Genomic DNA, 20027 nt, shown 5'->3' on the forward strand with positions numbered 1-20027 from the left:
TAGAAGACTGTCTCTAGAACCAATATAATTCTCAACTCCCATTTTTTTGTGACCAGCAGCACTGTTTTTCAAAGTAGCTCATCTTGAGAGAGGCTATTGCCAAGAGGAGTGGATTGGCCATCACCGTGAGTAGAAGTCCATGGTGGCTTCATCATTATGTGAGTCGGTGTGCCACTGGAAATTGCATTTAATAGCCCAATGTAGTAATATATAAATAAAAAACACTATTCAAACAGGAATGCTGCTTTAACATACTAAATTACAATTTTTGGGAAGGAAAACCATTTCACTCATGTTGTAAATTATAGGTCATATTTCATAGAAATCTGGAAACACTGGGCATTTACTTTAATAAGATTTAGACATGCATGGGTCACTTACCCGAAACCTCCCTGTCCGCCGTTTGCTATCGAGTTGATGTCCTCACCAATACCCCACCCTCGATTCCTATTTTCAGGGTCTGAGATGAGAGACGAATCGAGAGTTCAACTCCTTCAGCGCTTCATTAACCAACACCATCGTGGGTGGATGAAGATGAGTTTTTCGTGCCACAGCAGGCGCTTTGCTGGATTCTAACAATGAAATTGACAAATGTATCAACCGTGATCTAACCAAATATCCGTTACTTTTTCAGCGGTTGCTGCTTTTTTAGGTGGCATGATTAAACGGTTAATATGAAAATAAAAACATTAGTTTAAAAACAGCAACTGCATTCTCAGCCTACACACGTTCAATGTTATGCACTTCAAGCAAAGCACGCGGTTTATCTGAACGGGCGCTGAAATGTAGGTACCAGACAGAGCATTAAAGGTTAACTGATCAGTCTGAGCAGTTGTTATGGGTGTAAAATGGCACACTGATTCCATCTGTTGGTAAATGTTCATTACTGCAACTCTTGTGTTTTACCGGGGTGCTTGAGATACCTGGATGTGTTGTGATGTACCGAACAAGACTGGTTACTCGCATCAATGCCTCTGTCTCGTCATTTAACATTCAAACAGTAGTGTGAACTCGCTTTTTCTTCTCTCCTCCGTTCCTTCCTTCCATCCATGCTTTCCTTTACTGCGTTTATCAGTTTACCGTCACTGCTCTGGCATATTATTAAACGTGACTCACCAAACATAAATGAAATATGAAAACCCTTCTACATTTGAGAGATTCTAAAACTCTCAACCACAAATGCAGGGTTTCTGGAGTTAAACATTGTGCAGCTGTTAAAAACTTAAAACAAAAGGTCGAAGATAAAAATAAAAAAAATTCTCAGAAAGACAAGTTAGTTTGTTTGTTTTAGAAATTGAATTGCCTGCAATAATGATACAAAACACTTTTTGTTGAAGACAGGTAGCTTTAGAACCTAAAAATAATTACAGATGAATGATTCTGAATGTTCAGCCTCCTTGTCCTCTGCAACATGACATTAGCCCACAGTTGCCATATGAGACGTCTGTGGTTTTCCTGTGAACAAGCTCCACATCTGCTTTTCTATTGAAACATGTCATCTTTGTCCCAGTCACTGCCACCATCTTCTGTGATGTCAGACTAACAGTATGTATGTAGCTGTCTAAAAAATGACATTGTTCATCCCTGATATGGCTGGTCGTCTGTTTTTGCTCATCCTCCTTTTCGGTGAGTTATTTTTCTGTCCATCACCTGTTTGTGCTACAGGATATTCCATTATTCTTTCCCCTCTTTTAGTCTTTTACTTTAGGAACTCTTAATATTTCAACCTGTTATGGTTATAATAAGTGTGTCTTATTCCATTGATCATCCTATTGATTTTTAATTTCTCTGTCATTATTTTACATTTTGTACAGATAAGAATGACCACTGCTTGATAACATGGCTGTGAATGCATTACAGTCTGTTCTGCTTCGCCAGCTTGTGTAAAGTGTTCCCGTCTCATGTTTTCTTATTTTTCATAATGGCAAAAAGATCATGATAATGACCCATTTTGTTATGTCTAGATACCTTCCAGTTCCTCAAAGCCAAAGGTCAGTATCATTATTATGGATTTTAAGCTGCAATATGTAACTTTTGGGCTACCAGACAAAACAACGGGTTACCAAAATATTCAAATAATGATTGACATATTTTCAATAAAAACGTTATTTTGATGAATTCATCCATACGATTTCATCCTTCCATGAGCTGCTGTATACACTGGGTATACAAAACATTAACATGACATAGACTGATCAGGCAAATCCAGATGAAAGCTATGATCCCTTATTGATGTCACTTGTTAAAGCCACTTAAATCAGTAAATAGATGAAGGGGAGGAGACAGTTTAAAGACATGGATTGTGTATGTGTGCCATTCAGAGGGGGAAAGGGCAAGACACAATATTTAAGTGCCTTTGAATGGGGTATGGTAGAAGGTGCCAGAACTGCATCAGTGCTGGGTTTTTCACGCTCAACAGTTTCCTGTGTGTATCAAGAATGGTCCACCACCCTAAGGACATCCTGCCAACTTGACACAACTGTGGGAAGGATTGGAGTCAACATGGGTCAGCATCCCTGTGGAATGAGACAGACAGCAAGATTAATCCAAATCTCTGCTGTTGAAAACCAAATGCCAGTCTAAAATATATGGGATATAATATCTAAATGCTTTTTACAGTGGAGATCAAGATAATAAATTGCCTGGCTGGGCTGATGAGATAGTAGATTGAGCAGTCAAATGGAATAGTGAATAGATCATTTTTTTAGTGTTTGCAAACGTTGCGCGCATCGCCCTCCTGTGGCAACGTTTACAAACACAAAAAATGGTCTATTCACTATTCCATTTGACTGCTCAATCCACTATGGTGACAGAACAGAACGCCAACAAAAATAACCTCTATTTACATGTTGCCTATGAGTGAATTTCACACTACTTTTGGATTATAATTGGAGTTTAAGGCTCGTACGAAAGTCCTGCTTAATATAACGTTTGTGTCATCATTGTAAATCAAATGCATTATACTTAAAAATAACTTCAACTTCAACCAGTAAAATGGCTCTTTGGCTATCTTTTGCTGCAGCCTATGGCCATGTCAGTGAGTGTTTAGCATTCTAGCTAACAACTTGCTGCATCCAAAATAGTTATTTTACAAAGATCACAACCAAAATATAATCTTAGTGACTGTTCAAGCAAGAATCAACACATCATTGTAAGCGTTGGAGAGCTCCCCCCAAAAGTTATTTTGTTTAGAAGTAATAAAAACCTAAATCTAGGCTATGTTGAATGTGAGCAGATGGCGTGGCTTTCTTACTGCAGCCAAGAGTCACGTGCATCTGTACGTGACGTCAGTGTGTCGTGCACTGGAAAGTATCACATTTGATTTGTCACATACACATGGTTAGCAGATGTTAATGCGAGTGTAGCAAAATGCTTGTGCTTCTACTTCCGACAATGCAGTAATAACCAACGAGTAATCTAACCTAACAATTCCACAACCACTACCTTATACACACAAGTGTAAAGGGATAAAGAATATGTACATAAAGCTATATGAATGAGTGATGGTATAGAGCGGCATAGGCAAGATGCAATAGATGGTATAGAGTACAGTATATGCATATGAGATGAGTAATGTAGGGTTATAGAGTACAGTATATACATATGAGATGAGTAATGTAGGGTTATAGAGTACGGTATATACATATGAGATGAGTAATGTAGGGTATGTAAACATTATATTAAGTGACATTGTTTAAAGTGGCTAGTGATACATGTATTACATAAAGATGGCAAGATGCAGTAGATGTTATAGAGTACAGTATATACATATGAGATGAGTAATGTAGGGTATGTAAACATTATATTAAGTGACATTGTTTAAAGTGGCTAGTGATACATGTATTACATAAAGATGGCAAGATGCAGTAGATGTTATAGAGTACAGTATATACATATGAGATGAGTAATGTAGGGTTATAGAGTACAGTATATACATATGAGATGAGTAATATAGGGTATGTAAACATATTAAGTGGCATTGTTTAAAGTGGCTAGTGATACATTTTTTACATCAATTTTCCATTATTAAAGTGGCTGGAGTTGAGTCATTATGTTGGCAGCAGCCACTCAATGTTAGTGGTGGCTGTTTAACAGTCTGATGGCCTTGAGATAGAAGCTGTTTTCAGTCTCTCGGTCCCTGCTTTGATGCACCTGTACTGACCTCGCCTTCTGGATGATAGCGGGGTGAACAGGCAGTGGCTCGGGTGGTTGTTGTCCTTGATGATCTTTATGGCCTTCCTGTGACATCGGGTGGTATAGGTGTCCTGGAGGGCAGGTAGTTTGCCCCCGGTGATGCGTTGTGCAGACCTCACTACTCTCTGGAGAACTTTACAGTTGTGGTCAGAGCAGTTGCCGTACCAAGCGGTGATCCAGCCCGACAGGATGCTCTCGATTGTGCATCTGTAAAAGTATGGAACGCCATTTGGGTCGTTGCATTTCCAAAAAGATACACATGAAATAACACTGTTTGATGTGTCAAATAAGCTTGTTGACCAATCAGGACCTAGATATGACTGTACGTCACATAATAAAATAACACGTTTGTTACTGTTTTACATAGTTATTCCAGATTGATTACACGATCACTTGTATTTCATATGTCACAGTGATTCACCGATATGTGTGATGCTGGTAATTTTTGTCTTGTGCACCTGTCGCTGCAGCACAAGCGCAGACACACCTCCCCAAGCTCTGGGACAGTTCTGGTCAGAAAGAAATCCATCACTTCCGTTGTTTGGCTGTGCCCATTTAGCAACGTTCCAAAATGAGCGTATGTCTTGGTGAAAGGATGTAAATAAAACACATTTAGTCAGAACAATAATACGTCTTTAATGAAAGACAGGTCCTTAATCATTAGTTTAGTTTAAATGTTGGCAACCGTTTTACAAAAGCAAAATGGCCATCGAAGCCGAGGATTATTGTGTGATAACTCCCTCCTAAGGACTGTTCCTGGCACGGGTTCTAAAATAAACTGCATAATAACTAAATGTGACTGGTCAATTATGTGAGTCAGGGGCTGGGCCCAAGAGGCAAAACAACAAATGAATTATTTTTTAACCAACCAAGGGAACCTGTTCTCAATGTTCAAAATACACCAGAGAACATATTTAGCCACAGAGGTTCAATAGCTTCTCAAAAATAATTGGATTAAATGTAATCACAAGAGCATGCAGTGTTTGTGTTTGGCCTCCACCAGCAGCAAGAACAGCTTCAATGCGCCTTGGCATAGATTTTGGTAGTTACAGGTTGCCTACAGTCTGGAAGGCTGCAATTTGGGCAGCATACATGCCAAATGTACAGCTTGTTGTGTTGTGGCCATAGACATAATACTCGATTTTTGGATCCTCTTATCCTGGCATTTTGAGTGGAAACTCATGGGTACACTAGCAATGGCTGCCAGTTCTGATCTGAACTGGAACTGCCATCCATGGATGATATGTAGTTGGTTGCAGCTGTCTGTTTGCATATTTCAATATAAAAATTGCGGGGAAAAAAATTGTTTGGAAAGCAAATGTCTACTGCTGAAAATAGAAGACTGTCTCTAGAACCAATATAATTCTCAACTCCCATTTTTTTTGTGACCAGCAGCACTGTTTTTCAAAGTAGCTCACCCTGAGATAGGCTATTGCCAAGAGGAGCGCATTGGCCATCATCGTGAGTAGTAGCATATGGTGGCTTCATCATTACGTAGTAATACGTAGTGATATAGTAATATATAAATAGAAAACACAATTCAAACAGGAATGCTGCTTTAACATACTCAATTACAATTTTTGGGAAGGAAAACTTTTTCACTCATGTTGTAAATTATAGGTCATATTTCATAGAAATCTGGAAACACTGGTTATTTACTTTAATAAGATTTAGACATGCATGGGTCACTTACCCGAAACCTCCCCTGTGCGCCGTTTGCTATCGAGTTGATGTCCTCACCAATACCCCGCCCTCGATTCCTATTTTCAGGGTCTGAGATGAGAGACGAATCGAGAGTTCAACTCCTTCAGCGCTTCATTAACCAACACCATCGTGGGTGGATGAAGAGGAGTTTTTCGTGCCACAGCAGGTGCTTTGCTGGATTCTAACAATGAAATTGACAAATGTATCAACCAACCGTAATCTAACCAAATAGCCGCTACTTCTTTGGTGGCTGCTGCTTTCTTAAGGTGTCATGATCAAATGGTTAATATCAAAGTTAGGCTATATAAAAACGTTCGTTTAAAAACAGCAACTGCATTCTCAGCCTACACACGTTCAATGTTTATGCACTTCAAGCAAAGCACGCGGTTTATCTGAACAGGAGCTGAAATGTAGGTACCAGACAGAGCATTAAAGGTTAACTGATCAGTCTGAGCAGTTGTTATGGGTGTAAAATGGCACACTGATTCCATCTGTTGGTAAATGTTCATTACTGCAACTCTTGTGTTTTACCGGGGTGCTTGAGATACCTGGATGTGTTGTGATGTACCGAACAAGACTGGTTACTCGCATCAATGCCTCTGTCTCGTCATTTAACATTCAAACAGTAGTGTGAACTTGCTTTTTCTTCTCTCCTCCGTTCCTTCCTTCCATCCATCCTTTCCTTTACTGCGCTTATCAGTTTACCGTCACTCCTCTGGCATATTATTAAACGTGACTCACCAAACATAAATGAAATATGAAAACCCTTCTACATTTGAGAGATTCTAAAACTCTCAACCACAAATGCAGGGTTTCTGGAGTTAAACATTGTGCAGCTGTTAAAAACTTAAAACAAAAGGTCGAAGATAAAAATAAAAAAAATTCTCAGAAAGACAAGTTAGTTTGTTTGTTTTAGAAATTGAATTGCCTGCAATAATGATACAAAACACTTTTTGTTGAAGACAGGTAGCTTTAGAACCTAAAAATAATTACAGATGAATGATTCTGAATGTTCAGCCTCCTTGTCCTCTGCAACATGACATTAGCCCACAGTTGCCATATGAGACGTCTGTGGTTTTCCTGTGAACAAGCTCCACATCTGCTTTTCTATTGAAACATGTCATCTTTGTCCCAGTCACTGCCACCATCTTCTGTGATGTCAGACTAACAGTATGTATGTAGCTGTCTAAAAAATGACATTGTTCATCCCTGATATGGCTGCTCGTCTGTTTTTGCTCATCCTCCTTTTCGGTGAGTTATTTTTCTGTCCATCACCTGTTTGTGCTACAGGATATTCCATTATTCTTTCCCCTCTTTTAGTCTTTTACTTTAGGAACTCTTAATATTTCAACCTGTTATGGTTATAATAAGTGTGTCTTATTCCATTGATCATCCTATTGATTTTTAATTTCTCTGTCATTATTTTACATTTTGTACAGATAAGAATGACCACTGCTTGATAACATGGCTGTGAATGCATTACAGTCTGTTCTGCTTCGCCAGCTTGTGTAAAGTGTTCCCGTCTCATGTTTTCTTATTTTTCATAATGGCAAAAAGAGCTCGATAATGACCCATTTTGTTATGTCTAGATACCTTCCAGTACCTCAAAGCCAAAGGTCAGTATCATTATTATGGATTTAAAGCTGCAATATGTAACTTTTTGGGCTACCAGACAAAACAACGGGTTACCAAAATATTCAAATAATGATTGACATATTTTCAATAAAAACGTTATTTTGATGAATTCATCCATACGATTTCATCCTTCCATGAGCTGCTGTATACACTGGGTATACAAAACATTAACATGACATAGACTGATCAGGCAAATCCAGATGAAAGCTATGATCCCTTATTGATGTCACTTGTTAAAGCCACTTAAATCAGTAAATAGATGAAGGGGAGGAGACAGTTTAAAGACATGGATTGTGTATGTGTGCCATTCAGAGGGAAAGGGCAAGACACAATATTTAAGTGCCTTTGAATGGGGTATGGTAGAAGGTGCCAGAACTGCATCAGTGCTGGGTTTTTCACGCTCAACAGTTTCCTGTGTGTATCAAGAATGGTCCACGACCCTAAGGACATCCTGCCAACTTGACACAACTGTGGGAAGGATTGGAGTCAACATGGGTCAGCATCCCTGTGGAATGAGACAGACAGCAAGATTAATCCAAATCTCCGCTGTTGAAAACCAAATGCCAGTCTAAAATATATGGGATATAATATCTAAATGCTTTTTACAGTGGAGATCAAGATAATAAATTGCCTGGCTGGGCTGATGAGATAGTAGATTGAGCAGTCAAATGGAATAGTGAATAGATCATTTTTTTAGTGTTTGCAAACGTTGCGCGCATCGCCCTCCTGTGGCAACGTTTACAAACACAAAAAAATGGTCTATTCACTATTCCATTTGACTGCTCAATCCACTATGGTGACAGAACAGAACGCCAACAAAAATAACCTCTATTTACATGTTGCCTATGAGTGAATTTCACACTACTTTTGGATTATAATTGGAGTTTAAGGCTCGTACGAAAGTCCTGCTTAATATAACGTTTGTGTCATCATTGTAAATCAAATGCATTATACTTAAAAATAACTTCAACTTCAACCAGTAAAATGTCTCTTTGGCTATCTTTTGCTGCAGCCTATGGCCATGTCAGTGAGTGTTTAGCATTCTAGCTAACAACTTGATGCATCCAAAATAGTTATTTTACAAAGATCAACACCAAATTATATTCTTAGTGACTGTTCAAGCAAGAATCAACACATCATTGTAAGCGTTGGAGAGCTCCCCCCAAAAGTTATTTTGTTTAGAAGTAATAAAAACCTAAATCTAGGCTATGTTGAATGTGAGCAGATGGCGTGGCTTTCTTACTGCAGCCAAGAGTCACGTGCATCTGTACGTGACGTCAGTGTGTCGTGCACTGGAAAGTATCACATTTGATTTGTCACATACACATGGTTAGCAGATGTTAATGCGAGTGTAGCAAAATGCTTGTGCTTCTACTTCCGACAATGCAGTAATAACCAACGAGTAATCTAACCTAACAATTCCACAACCACTACCTTATACACACAAGTGTAAAGGGATAAAGAATATGTACATAAAGCTATATGAATGAGTGATGGTATAGAGCGGCATAGGCAAGATGCAGTAGATGGTATCGAGTACAGTATATGCATATGAGATGAGTAATGTAGGGTTATAGAGTACAGTATATACATATGAGATGAGTAATGTAGGGTTATAGAGTACAGTATATACATATGAGATGAGTAATGTAGGGTTATAGAGTACGGTATATACATATGAGATGAGTAATGTAGGGTATGTAAACATTATATTAAGTGACATTGTTTAAAGTGGCTAGTGATACATGTATTACATAAAGATGGCAAGATGCAGTAGATGTTATAGAGTACAGTATATACATATGAGATGAGTAATGTAGGGTATGTAAACATTATATTAAGTGACATTGTTTAAAGTGGCTAGTGATACATGTATTACATAAAGATGGCAAGATGCAGTAGATGTTATAGAGTACAGTATATACATATGAGATGAGTAATGTAGGGTTATAGAGTACAGTATATACATATGAGATGAGTAATATAGGGTATGTAAACATATTAAGTGGCATTGTTTAAAGTGGCTAGTGATACATTTTTTACATCAATTTTCCATTATTAAAGTGGCTGGAGTTGAGTCATTATGTTGGCAGCAGCCACTCAATGTTAGTGGTGGCTGTTTAACAGTCTGATGGCCTTGAGATAGAAGCTGTTTTCAGTCTCTCGGTCCCTGCTTTGATGCACCTGTATTGACCTTGCCTTCTGGATGATAGGGGGTGAACAGGCAGTGGCTCGGGTGGTTGTTGTCCTTGATGATCTTTATGGCCTTCCTGTGACATCGGGTGGTATAGGTGTCCTGGAAGGCAGGTAGTTTGCCCCGGTGATGCGTTGTGCAGACCTCACTACTCTCTGGAGAACTTTACAGTTGTGGTCAGAGCAGTTGCCGTACCAAGCGGTGATCCAGCCCGACAGGATGCTCTCGATTGTGCATCTGTAAAAGTATGGAACGCCATTTGGGTCGTTGCATTTCCAAAAAGATACACATGAAATAACACTGTTTGATGTGTCAAATAAGCTTGTTGACCAATCAGGACCTAGATATGACTGTACGTCACATAATGAATTAACACGTTTGTTACTTTTTTACGTAGTTATTACAGATTGTTTACACAATCACTTGTATTTCATATGTCACAGTGATTCACCGATATGTGTGATGCTGGTAATTTTTGTCTTGTGCACCTGTCGCTGCAGCACAAGCGCAGACACACCTCCCCAAGCTCTGGGACAGTTCTGGTCAGAAAGAAATCCATCACTTCCGTTGTTTGGCTGTGCCCATTTAGCAACGTTCCAAAATGAGCGTATGTCTTGGTGAAAGGATGTAAATAAAACACATTTAGTCAGAACAATAATACGTCTTTAATGAAAGACAGGTCCTTAATCATTAGTTTAGTTTAAATGTTGGCAACCGTTTTACAAAAGCAAAATGGCCATCGAAGCCGAGGATTATTGTGTGATAACTCCCTCCTAAGGACTGTTCCTGGTACAGGCTCTCATTGTTTACTGCTTAAATAGACAACAGTGTCTGAATTGTTTTCTCTTTCAAACTCATATAATATTAAGTTGTACATTAAAGAATTGAAAATGAATTTATAATTCAATTAAAAAAGACACTCCATCATCCCACTGATCTCACAGATCTTCCTCAGCCCAGTCTAACAGTGATTCCTGCAGTCATCAAAGAGAGAGTCTCAGTTCAGCTGAACTGTCAGACTCCTCCATCTGTCTCTGAGTGTTACTTCCAAATGACTGGGCAAGTGGAATTCATCCTTCCATCACCCTGTCAACAGACACTCACAGGAACACTACTGGTGAGGTGGACAGGTCAGAGTTCACCAGCTGAGGTCAAAATCCAATGTCAGTACAGTGCTACAGGTTCACAGGTTAGATCCACATACAGTGAGCCTTCAACAGTCACAATTCAGGGTAAGAAGACTATTTGAATGGTTGTAAACAATGTACTGTTGTGCCATCATTACCATGTTCCTCTTGGGATATGTTATCATACTGTGTGTTGTCATAATCTATTACGTGAAACAATCAAGCAATATATTATATCTCCTTAATTTCCCATACTGTCACTGCATAAAGATATTGACTCAAGATCATTAAGTCTGAAATAACAAGGAGGGATTAGTCTGTCAGTACATTTCTCAAAACCACACAATGCTAAATGCTTAATTCCCCTATTCTCACAGACCTTCCTCAGCTGACAGTGAGTTCTACAGTCATCAGAGAAACAGAATCAGTTCAGCTGAGTTGTGAGACTCCTCCATCTCTGCCTGTGTCTCACTGTTACTTCAACATAGAGGGGAGTAAGAATCTTCCAGACTCATTGTGTACTCAGACAATAACAGGAACTGAGCTGCTCAAGAGGTCTGGTCTAACATTTCCAGCTGTGGTCAAAGTGATGTGTTACTACACTGTATGGAAGTCTCACACATCTCCTTTTAGTGACCCTGTCTCAGTCACTGTTCTGGGTAAGTAGGTGGTTTAAACAATGATACACTTCACTGTTATACCGTATTAATTATGCTCGTTCTGAAAATGAGATCTTCTGTCGTATTTCTGAAACGTCTTCATTGCACATAATGATATTATTTACTGTACTTTATACAAACATAAATGCTGACATAGTTGAACATTTTATTAATGGATTTTCCATACTGTTAGTATGTATGGATTATCTGTAATGTTTTTTAAATGCAACGTTCAACGAGACCCACCTCCTCCCAGGCTGACAGTCAGTTCTACAGTCATCAGAGAGAGACTCAGTTCAGCTGAGCTGTCAGACTCCTCCATCTGTCTCTGTGTCTCAGTGTTACTTCTACACAGAGGTGAAAAATCCTAAACACTCACCCTGTACAAAGTCACTCACGGGGACTGAGCTGCTCTCATTGGCAGGTCAAAGTTCATCTGCTGAGATCAAACTGAGATGTTTTTACACAGTAGAAACTTACTATCCATCGATGCACAGTGGTTCTGTCTTCTGTCTTTGTAAGAAATGTTATATTCAGATTGTCTTGAATGATTCTGTTTAAGTCACAATCTCATCCAATGTCATTTCAAAATAGTTGTTGTGAAGACAATAAATATTTGAAATGTAAATGTCAAAAGTAGAGTTCTAAGATCCCACGGCAAACAACCACAGAGAGGCAAAAGTACAATCAAAGGTTCTTTATAAACTCAGTAATACACAGTATCACTACGGTCCTATTAGAAATGTATAAATAGGCTGGGATTTAGGGCTGTAGGCTAACTAGAAGCAACGGGCCAAACTAACACAGCAGTTGATTCCCGATCGGTGGCCAATGTTCATTTGGGTCCTTCCGAGCAGGGTTTGTTCATTCGTTTCTACCCGAGCAGGATTAGTTTGGCTCTACCCGAACAGGGTTCGGCTCTTCCTCCCGAGCAGGGAGAGGGAGATCTGTGGAATGACTGCACACCATACAAGCAAGCAAAATTGTCCATGGGATTCAATTTGATTCAATTTGATTTCACATGTGAGAATGTTAAGGAATTAAGAGAAAGGCAATCGTTGAAAAACACACAGCACACAGCACCACTACAGGAGCGGCAGGGTAGTCTTGTGGTTAGAGCGTTGGACTAGTAACCTAAAGGTTGCAAGTTCAAATCCCCCAGCTGACAAGGTACAAATCTGTCTGTCTGCCCCTGAACAGGCAGTTAACCCACTGTTCCTAGGCCGTCATTGAAAATAAGAATTTTTTTCTTAACTGACTTGCCTAGTTAAATAAAGATAAATTAAAATGGCACTCATAAATAGGAATGATATCAAATAAGACATGCTGATACGTAATATAAAGAGAATGGCAGGCTCTAGGTTAGTAAGAGTCAGTGTCACTTGAGACATATACATTACATTCAAATAGAGTGATGCAAAAAGGAGTCTCTGTCTTTTCCTAACAGATCCAAAACCAGACATTACAGTCCATTTAGATGAGGACTTCACCATCATCTGTTTGATTCATGGATCCTTAAGTCCTGACACCACCTGTAACCTGTATGTTGGAGAGGAGAGTCAGCCATCCTTCATAGCAAAGATCATGAAGAAAAGAGCCACCTCAACATCCAGACAGCGGTTCTGTCAATTCACTCCAAAACATAGTGATCTGATCAGTGGTCTACAGTCAGTGAGGTGTAAGGAGGTGAGCTGTGACTACAGAGTGAGCTCAGGACCAAACTCTCTCTCTCCACGCAGTGATGGGCACAGCTTTACACGTGAGTCATTATCTAAACAAATCTATCAGTGCTGCAGGTCTTCATGATCTGACTCACTTTGATTTTAGCATCTTCTTAGTATGACTAAATTAATTCTGACCAACAAACTAAATACCACATTTCAATCCCAAATTATTTTAGATCTGGTGGGAGTTCACATCAGTGATCCAACAACTATACAGACACCTTCTATAGCAGGTAGGCTACACATTTGTGCTTTTATAGTGACACTGCTGTTATTTTAAAGCAAAGCAAGTTTCAGCAATAAGAATAGTTGTGTTAATGTGTAAATGAATCTGTTCTGTTAGATAATTAAGCTGTTGTATAGATATGACACAAGCCTCAACACCAACGCCTGGGATCATCAGCACAAGTATTATAATGTCTGTGTTCATCTAGTCGAGTGTTTAGATCGTATCTATACTCTGTTAGGCTTCTGCTGTTAGATAACATGGTGACTTTATTCTAGGAAGCTGTCAACAACAATCAACACCTTATCTGTCCTGAAAGACTTGATCACCTTATGAATTGGTCTTATCATCTCTATAATTTGTATTTTTTTTTTTTTTTTATGGACGGATGGCACTGTGATAGACTGCATCCAGTTTGCTGAGTAGAGTGTTGGAAGCCATTTTGTAGATGACATCGCCGAAGTCGAGGATCGGTAGGATAGTCAGTTTTACTAGGGTAAGCTTGGCGGCGTGAGTGAAGGAGGCTTTGTTGCGGAATAGAAAGCCGACTCTTGATTTGATTTTCGATTGGAGATGTTTGATATGAGTCTGGAAGGAGAGTTTGCAGTCTAGCCAGACACCTAGGTACTTATAGACGTCCACATATTCTAGGTCGGAACCATCCAGGGTGGTGATGCTAGTCGGGCATGCAGGTGCAGGCAGCGACCGGTTGAAAAGCATGCATTTGGTTTTACTAGCGTTTAAGAGCAGTTGGAGGCCACGGAAGGAGTGTTGTATGGCATTGAAGCTTGTTTGGAGGTTAGATAGCACAGTGTCCAAAGACGGGCCGAAAGTATATAGAATGGTGTCGTCTGCGTAGAGGTGGATCAGGGAATCGCCCGCAGCAAGAGCAACATCATTGATATACACAGAGAAAAGAGTCGGCCCGAGAATTGAACCCTGTGGCACCCCATAGAGACTGCCAGAGGACCGGACAGCATGCCTTCCGATTTGACACACTGAACTCTGTCTGCAAAGTAATTGGTGAACCAGGCACGGCAGTCATCAGAAAAACCGAGGCTACTGAGTCTGCCGATAAGCATATGGTGATTGACAGAGTCGAAAGCCTTGGCAAGGTCGATGAAGACGGCTGCACAGTACTGTCTTTTATCGATGGCGGTTATGATATCGTTTAGTACCTTGAGTGTGGCTGAGGTGCACCCATGATCAGCTCTGAAACCAGATTGCACAGCGGAGAAGGTACGGTGGGATTCGAGATGGTCAGTGACCTTTTTGTTGACTTGGCTTTCGAAGACCTTAGATAGGCAGGGCAGGATGGATATAGGTCTGTAACAGTTTGGGTCCAGGGTGTCTCCCCCTTTGAAGAGGGGGATGACTGCGGCAGCTTTCAATCCTTGGGGATCTCAGACGAGATGAAAGAGAGGTTGAACAGGCTGGTAATAGGGGTTGCGACAATGGTGGCAGATAGTTTCAGAAATAGAGGGTCCAGATTGTCAAGCCCAGCTGATTTGTACGGGTCCAGGTTTTGCAGCTCTTTCAGAACATCTGCTATCTGGATTTGGGTAAAGGAGAACCTGGAGAGGCTTGGGCGAGGAGCTGCGGGGGGGGCGGAGCTGTTGGCCGAGGTTGAAGTAGCCAGGCGGAAGGCATGGCCAGCCGTTGAGAAATGCTTATTGAAGTTTTCGATAATCATGGATTTATCAGTGGTGACCGTGTTACCTAGCCTCAGTGCAGTGGGCAGCTGGGAGGAGGTGCTCTTGTTCTCCATGGACTTCACAGTGTCCCAGAACTTTTTGGAGTTGGAGCTACAGGATGCAAACTTCTGCCTGAAGAAGCTGGCCTTAGCTTTCCTGACTGACTGCGTGTATTGGTTCCGGACTTCCCTGAACAGTTGCATATCACGGGGACTATTCGATGCTATTGCAGTCCGCCACAGAATGTTTTTGTGCTGGTCGAGGGCAGTCAGGTCTGGGGTGAACCAAGGGCTGTATCTGTTCTTAGTTCTGCATTTTTTGAACGGAGCATGCTTATCTAAAATGGTGAGGAAGTTACTTTTAAAGAATGACCAGGCATCCTCAACTGACGGGATGAGGTCAATGTCCTTCCAGGATACCCGGGCCAGGTCGATTAGAAAGGCCTGCTCACAGAAGTGTTTTAGGGAGCGTTTGACAGTGATGAGGGGTGGTCGTTTGACTGCGGCTCCGTAGCGGATACAGGCAATGAGGCAGTGATCGCTGAGATCCTGGTTGAAGACAGCGGAGGTGTATTTGGAGGGCCAGTTGGTCAGGATGACGTCTATGAGGGTGCCCTTGTTTACAGAGTTAGGGTTGTACCTGGTGGGTTCCTTGATGATTTGTGTGAGATTGAGGGCATCTAGCTTAGATTGTAGGACTGGCGGGGTGTTAAGCATATCCCAGTTTAGGTCACCTAACAGAACAAACTCTGAAGCTAGATGGGGGCGATCAATTCACAAATGGTGTCCAGGGCACAGCTGGGAGCTGAGGGGGGTCGGTAGCAGGCGGCAACCGTGAGAGACTTATTTCTGGAGAGAGTAATTTGCAAAATTAGTAGTTCGAACTGTTTGGGTATGGACCTGGAAAGTATGACATTACTTTGCAGGCTATCTCTGCAGTAAACTGCAACTCCTCCCCCTTTGGCAGTTCTATCTTGACGGAAGATGTTATAGTTGGGTATGGAAATCTCAGAATTTTTGGTGGCCTTCCTGAGCCAGGATTCAGACACAGCAAGGACATCAGGGTTAGCAGAGGGTGCTAAAGCAGTGAGTAAGACAAACTTAGGGAGGAGGCTTCTGATGTTGACATGCATGAAACCAAGGCTTTTTCGATCACAGAAGTCAACAAATGAGGGTGCCTGGGGACATGCAGGGCCTGGGTTTACCTCCACATCACCCGCGGAACAGAGAAGGAGTAGTATGAGGGTGCGGCTAAAGGCTATCAAAACTGGTCGCCTAGAGCGTTGGGGACAGAGAATAAGAGGAGCAGGTTTCTGGGCATGGTAGAATATATTCAGGGCATAATGCGCAGACAGGGGTATGGTGGGGTGCGGGTACAGCGGAGGTAAGCCCAGGCACTGGGTGATGATGAGAGAGGTTGTATCTCTGGACATGCTGGTAGTAATGGGTGAGGTCACCGCATGTGTGGGAGGTGGGACAAAGGAGTTATTAGGGGTATGAAGAGTGGAACTAGGGGCTCCATTGTGAACTAAAACAATGATAACTAACCTGAACAACAGTATACAAGGCATATTGACATTTGAGAGAGACATACAGCGAGGCATACAGTAATCACAGGTGTTGAATTGGGAAAGCTAGCTTAAACAGTAGGTGAGACAACAGCTAATCAGCTAGCACAACAACAGCAGGTAAAATGGCGTAGACTAGGCAACGGGGCCAACAGATAAAACAAACAAGCAGAATGGAGTACCGTGATTTATGGGCAGTCCAGCGTGCATCAGCTATGTAGCCAAGAGATCAGTGTCCAGGGGGCAGCGGTGGATGGGGCAGGGAAACTGGACTGGCGAGTGTTATCCAGGATAATGAGGAGAAATATAATCTTCCAGGGCAGGAAGCAATCTGTCCGTAGTGATTTTATAGTCCTACTTTTCCCACTTTGAATAGACAAGTCATGAAGGTATTTCAAAAGGCCAACAACACCATGATGATCATTAATACAATCATGAATAAAATACTAATTTCATTAATATGTGTTTTCTCAGTGGGTTTGACTCCAGGTCCTAGATCTACTTTGCCGCCCAGCACGGCAGCGAGTCCTACAGAAGGTGTGTTGGGCCTCTAAATGACCATCTCTGCAAATAGTAATTATACAGTCAAGAGTTTAGATTACGGGCCTGTAAATTAAGTTACCCAAATGTGAATGTAAAACCTTATTCTTGTGTAATCATATTGCTTCCCACTAGTTTCCACTGTTACTTGTACCTTTACCCCAGACACCACAGTGACACCATCTACCAGTAAGTAGATCCACCAATTTTAACTTAGTTTGCAAATACAATATCTTTGTTCACATTCATTCACTAAAGCTCTGACCGGTTAACTAATAGATATATTCATAGCTGCTTGTAATTTCAGTCCAGATTTTTAACCACTTTTAGTCCATCTGATTAGTAGGTAATGTGTAGTGTACTTCTCTCTTCATGCTTATTGAAATACCTTAGATATTACATTAACTTTCATTTGTTCTTGTGTAATATGAGTAATATCTTCTCACCAGGTTTGACCTCTCCTTTGACCCCTAGCAGGGCAGTGAATCCTTCATCAGGTCTCTTAGTCATCTTTATCTAGTTAGCAAATATAAGTAAAACAAATAGAGTAGCTTTATCTTCTCCATGTTAATGTTTTCTTTTACATCACAAATTTGCCTCATTACAAAAAAGAGGTTGATATTTTAGATGTATTTTTGTATAATCAAATCAATGATTTGCTTTGCATCAGGGTCGACTGTTTGCTATACTTTGACCACTGACACCCCAGCAAGTCCAACTGAAAGTAAGTTTAGCCAATAGGTTTATTTTAGTTTGCTAAATATTTTTGTATATTAAAGCAAAAACCAATTTTGCAAATATAGCCAAATGTAAATTCAGTCAAGGCTTTAGGATTAATCAAACAATTTGTCTCTTCTTAGAAATATTTACCTAACTCTGTTATTAAGTTGTCCTTCTCTCTTGCATGTGCCCAGGAGGTCAAAGCTCCACAGAAAGTGAAGTGGAATCAAACAGTCAAGAAAGCATTCTGTGTAAGTATCCTTTTCTAGTTGTCTTTTCTCACATGAAAACAGAGCTGTGCACATTTTCTTAGAAGAACAATAATGTGGTCCAAGAGATAATGACCTCTCCCGATGTCATCATGTCACCAATTAGTGGGGCAATTATGGCAGGCAGCAGTGAGGGTGGCTTCTGGAGTGGGCGTGTTCCTGGTAGTATTGACAGCTGTCTGTCTCTGCAGGAGGACCAGTGAGTACATTTGATTCTGCGTAACAAATCATTTTTCAAATTTACCCTGCGGACATTAATGTAAGTGCCTTTGGCAACTCCTTTTGATGATATTGTATAGGTTAGACTATATTCAATATAATTAATTTAGCCTTATTTCATTTTCAGAGAAAACCAATTCTCAGAGGTAAGAATTCCCTTGTGAATATGATGCAGATTGTATCAACCTTTAGTTCTGTATTGTCCATGATGAGATGTTCTTACCACAACCTTCATTTATACTTTTATGTTGTACAGACCTACAGCCAGACAGGATGATCACAGACAATGTATGTTCCAAACAAAATACATCAAACATACACATACGACTTACAGAACTATATACATGCATGTACAAACACTGTAATCCCATTTTCAATGTGTTTCTGTTGTAGATGATTTGGTGTCTATGGGAGCGGTGAGCAGTGGAGTCATGGTGATTATTCTACATTACAGTGGAATCTGTACACATGTACCCCTCTGACAGAGGAGGCTGGTGGGATGAGTTATAGAAGGACAGGCTCATTGTAAAGGCTGGAATGGAATTAATGGGACGGAGTCAAACAAATTAAACACATTGAAACTACGCGTTTGACTCCATTCTCTTCATTCAATTTCAACAATTACAATGAGCCTGTCCTCCTATAACTCCTCGCACCAGCATCCTCTGCCCTCTGACTGTCTGATCTGAGGATCAAGACCTTAATGTTACATTAGTAGTGCTTCAACATATGAATGTTCAAAGTATCAAATCAACAGCTATATTTATTTACAGTTTTATATGGCAATTTATATTTATTATCAAATAAGATGTTTTTCCCCAGAAATAATTTCTTAATACATTAATTCATGTTAAACCTTGTAAATGTGTTCCTAAGTAGGTACAGAGTTCAGTCTTAAACTATTTTTGATCAAATAACCTACATCTTGCATTGGACATGTGTAGACCTCAGAATAACACAAAACCCACAAACACTTCCTGTGATACAAAGGAGGGTGCAGTTCATGTCACGAGTTGGAGAATAGAATAGACAGACAGTTTGTTACGACTGGAGGATAAAAAGTCTCTCTTCTCCCTCTCTCTCCACTACAGTTGGATTCAGGAGATGCTGGAATCGATTCTCAGATCACTTCTGTACTGTACACATTCATGCCCTCAGGTTTGTCCCTCAGATCTCAGAACCATCTGCAAGTGCACAGCTACTGTACATGCTTAAACTTTGGGCCTAACCATATCAACCTTATCAAAATGCATTTATGACACTTAAAATTAAAACACTTAATTAAAAAATGAATGTGTCAGAGCATCTGTGGAGCGTGAGAATAGAGCTGTAGTTCTGCAGGGGGTTTGAGTCATGAGGAGAAGTGTGAAATGACATCAAGCCTTGTTACTTGCACTTCTTCTGTTTGGTTGTTACTAACGCAAGAGGGCAAACTCGACTAAGTAACACAAATGGAATGTAGACGTGAAATACACATGATCCCACCTCAAACACACACTCATACATACATCGTTGTACAATTAATTGTATTATATTGTTATATTATGATAAGTAG

General features: G+C 40.4%; 1 protein-coding gene across 2 annotated transcripts; it reads left to right on the forward strand.

The window, feature by feature from the left end:
* Nucleotides 1-1016: 1016 nt before the first annotated feature.
* LOC112238169 (myb-like protein U) lies at nt 1017-19763 on the forward strand. 2 transcript variants are annotated; one of them, XM_042312436.1, is made up of 16 exons: nt 1017-1626; nt 1965-1991; nt 10672-10959; nt 11232-11513; nt 12961-13272; nt 13414-13470; nt 17199-17261; nt 17400-17453; nt 17714-17761; nt 17935-17988; nt 18179-18235; nt 18360-18452; nt 18600-18618; nt 18729-18760; nt 18866-18906; nt 19564-19763. In XM_042312436.1, the coding sequence occupies exons 1-16, from the start codon at nt 1569-1571 to the stop codon at nt 19729-19731; spliced, it is 1653 nt and encodes a 550-aa protein (XP_042168370.1). In that variant the 5' UTR covers nt 1017-1568; the 3' UTR covers nt 19732-19763. The 2 variants fall into 2 exon arrangements, with proteins under 2 accessions (XP_042168370.1, XP_042168371.1); XM_042312437.1 differs by having other exon boundaries at nt 17430-17453.
* The last annotated feature ends 264 nt before the right edge of the window (nt 19764-20027 follow it).

This window comes from Oncorhynchus tshawytscha, unplaced genomic scaffold (genome assembly GCF_018296145.1).
Source record: "Oncorhynchus tshawytscha isolate Ot180627B unplaced genomic scaffold, Otsh_v2.0 Un_contig_16601_pilon_pilon, whole genome shotgun sequence".
NCBI lineage: Eukaryota > Metazoa > Chordata > Actinopteri > Salmoniformes > Salmonidae > Oncorhynchus > Oncorhynchus tshawytscha.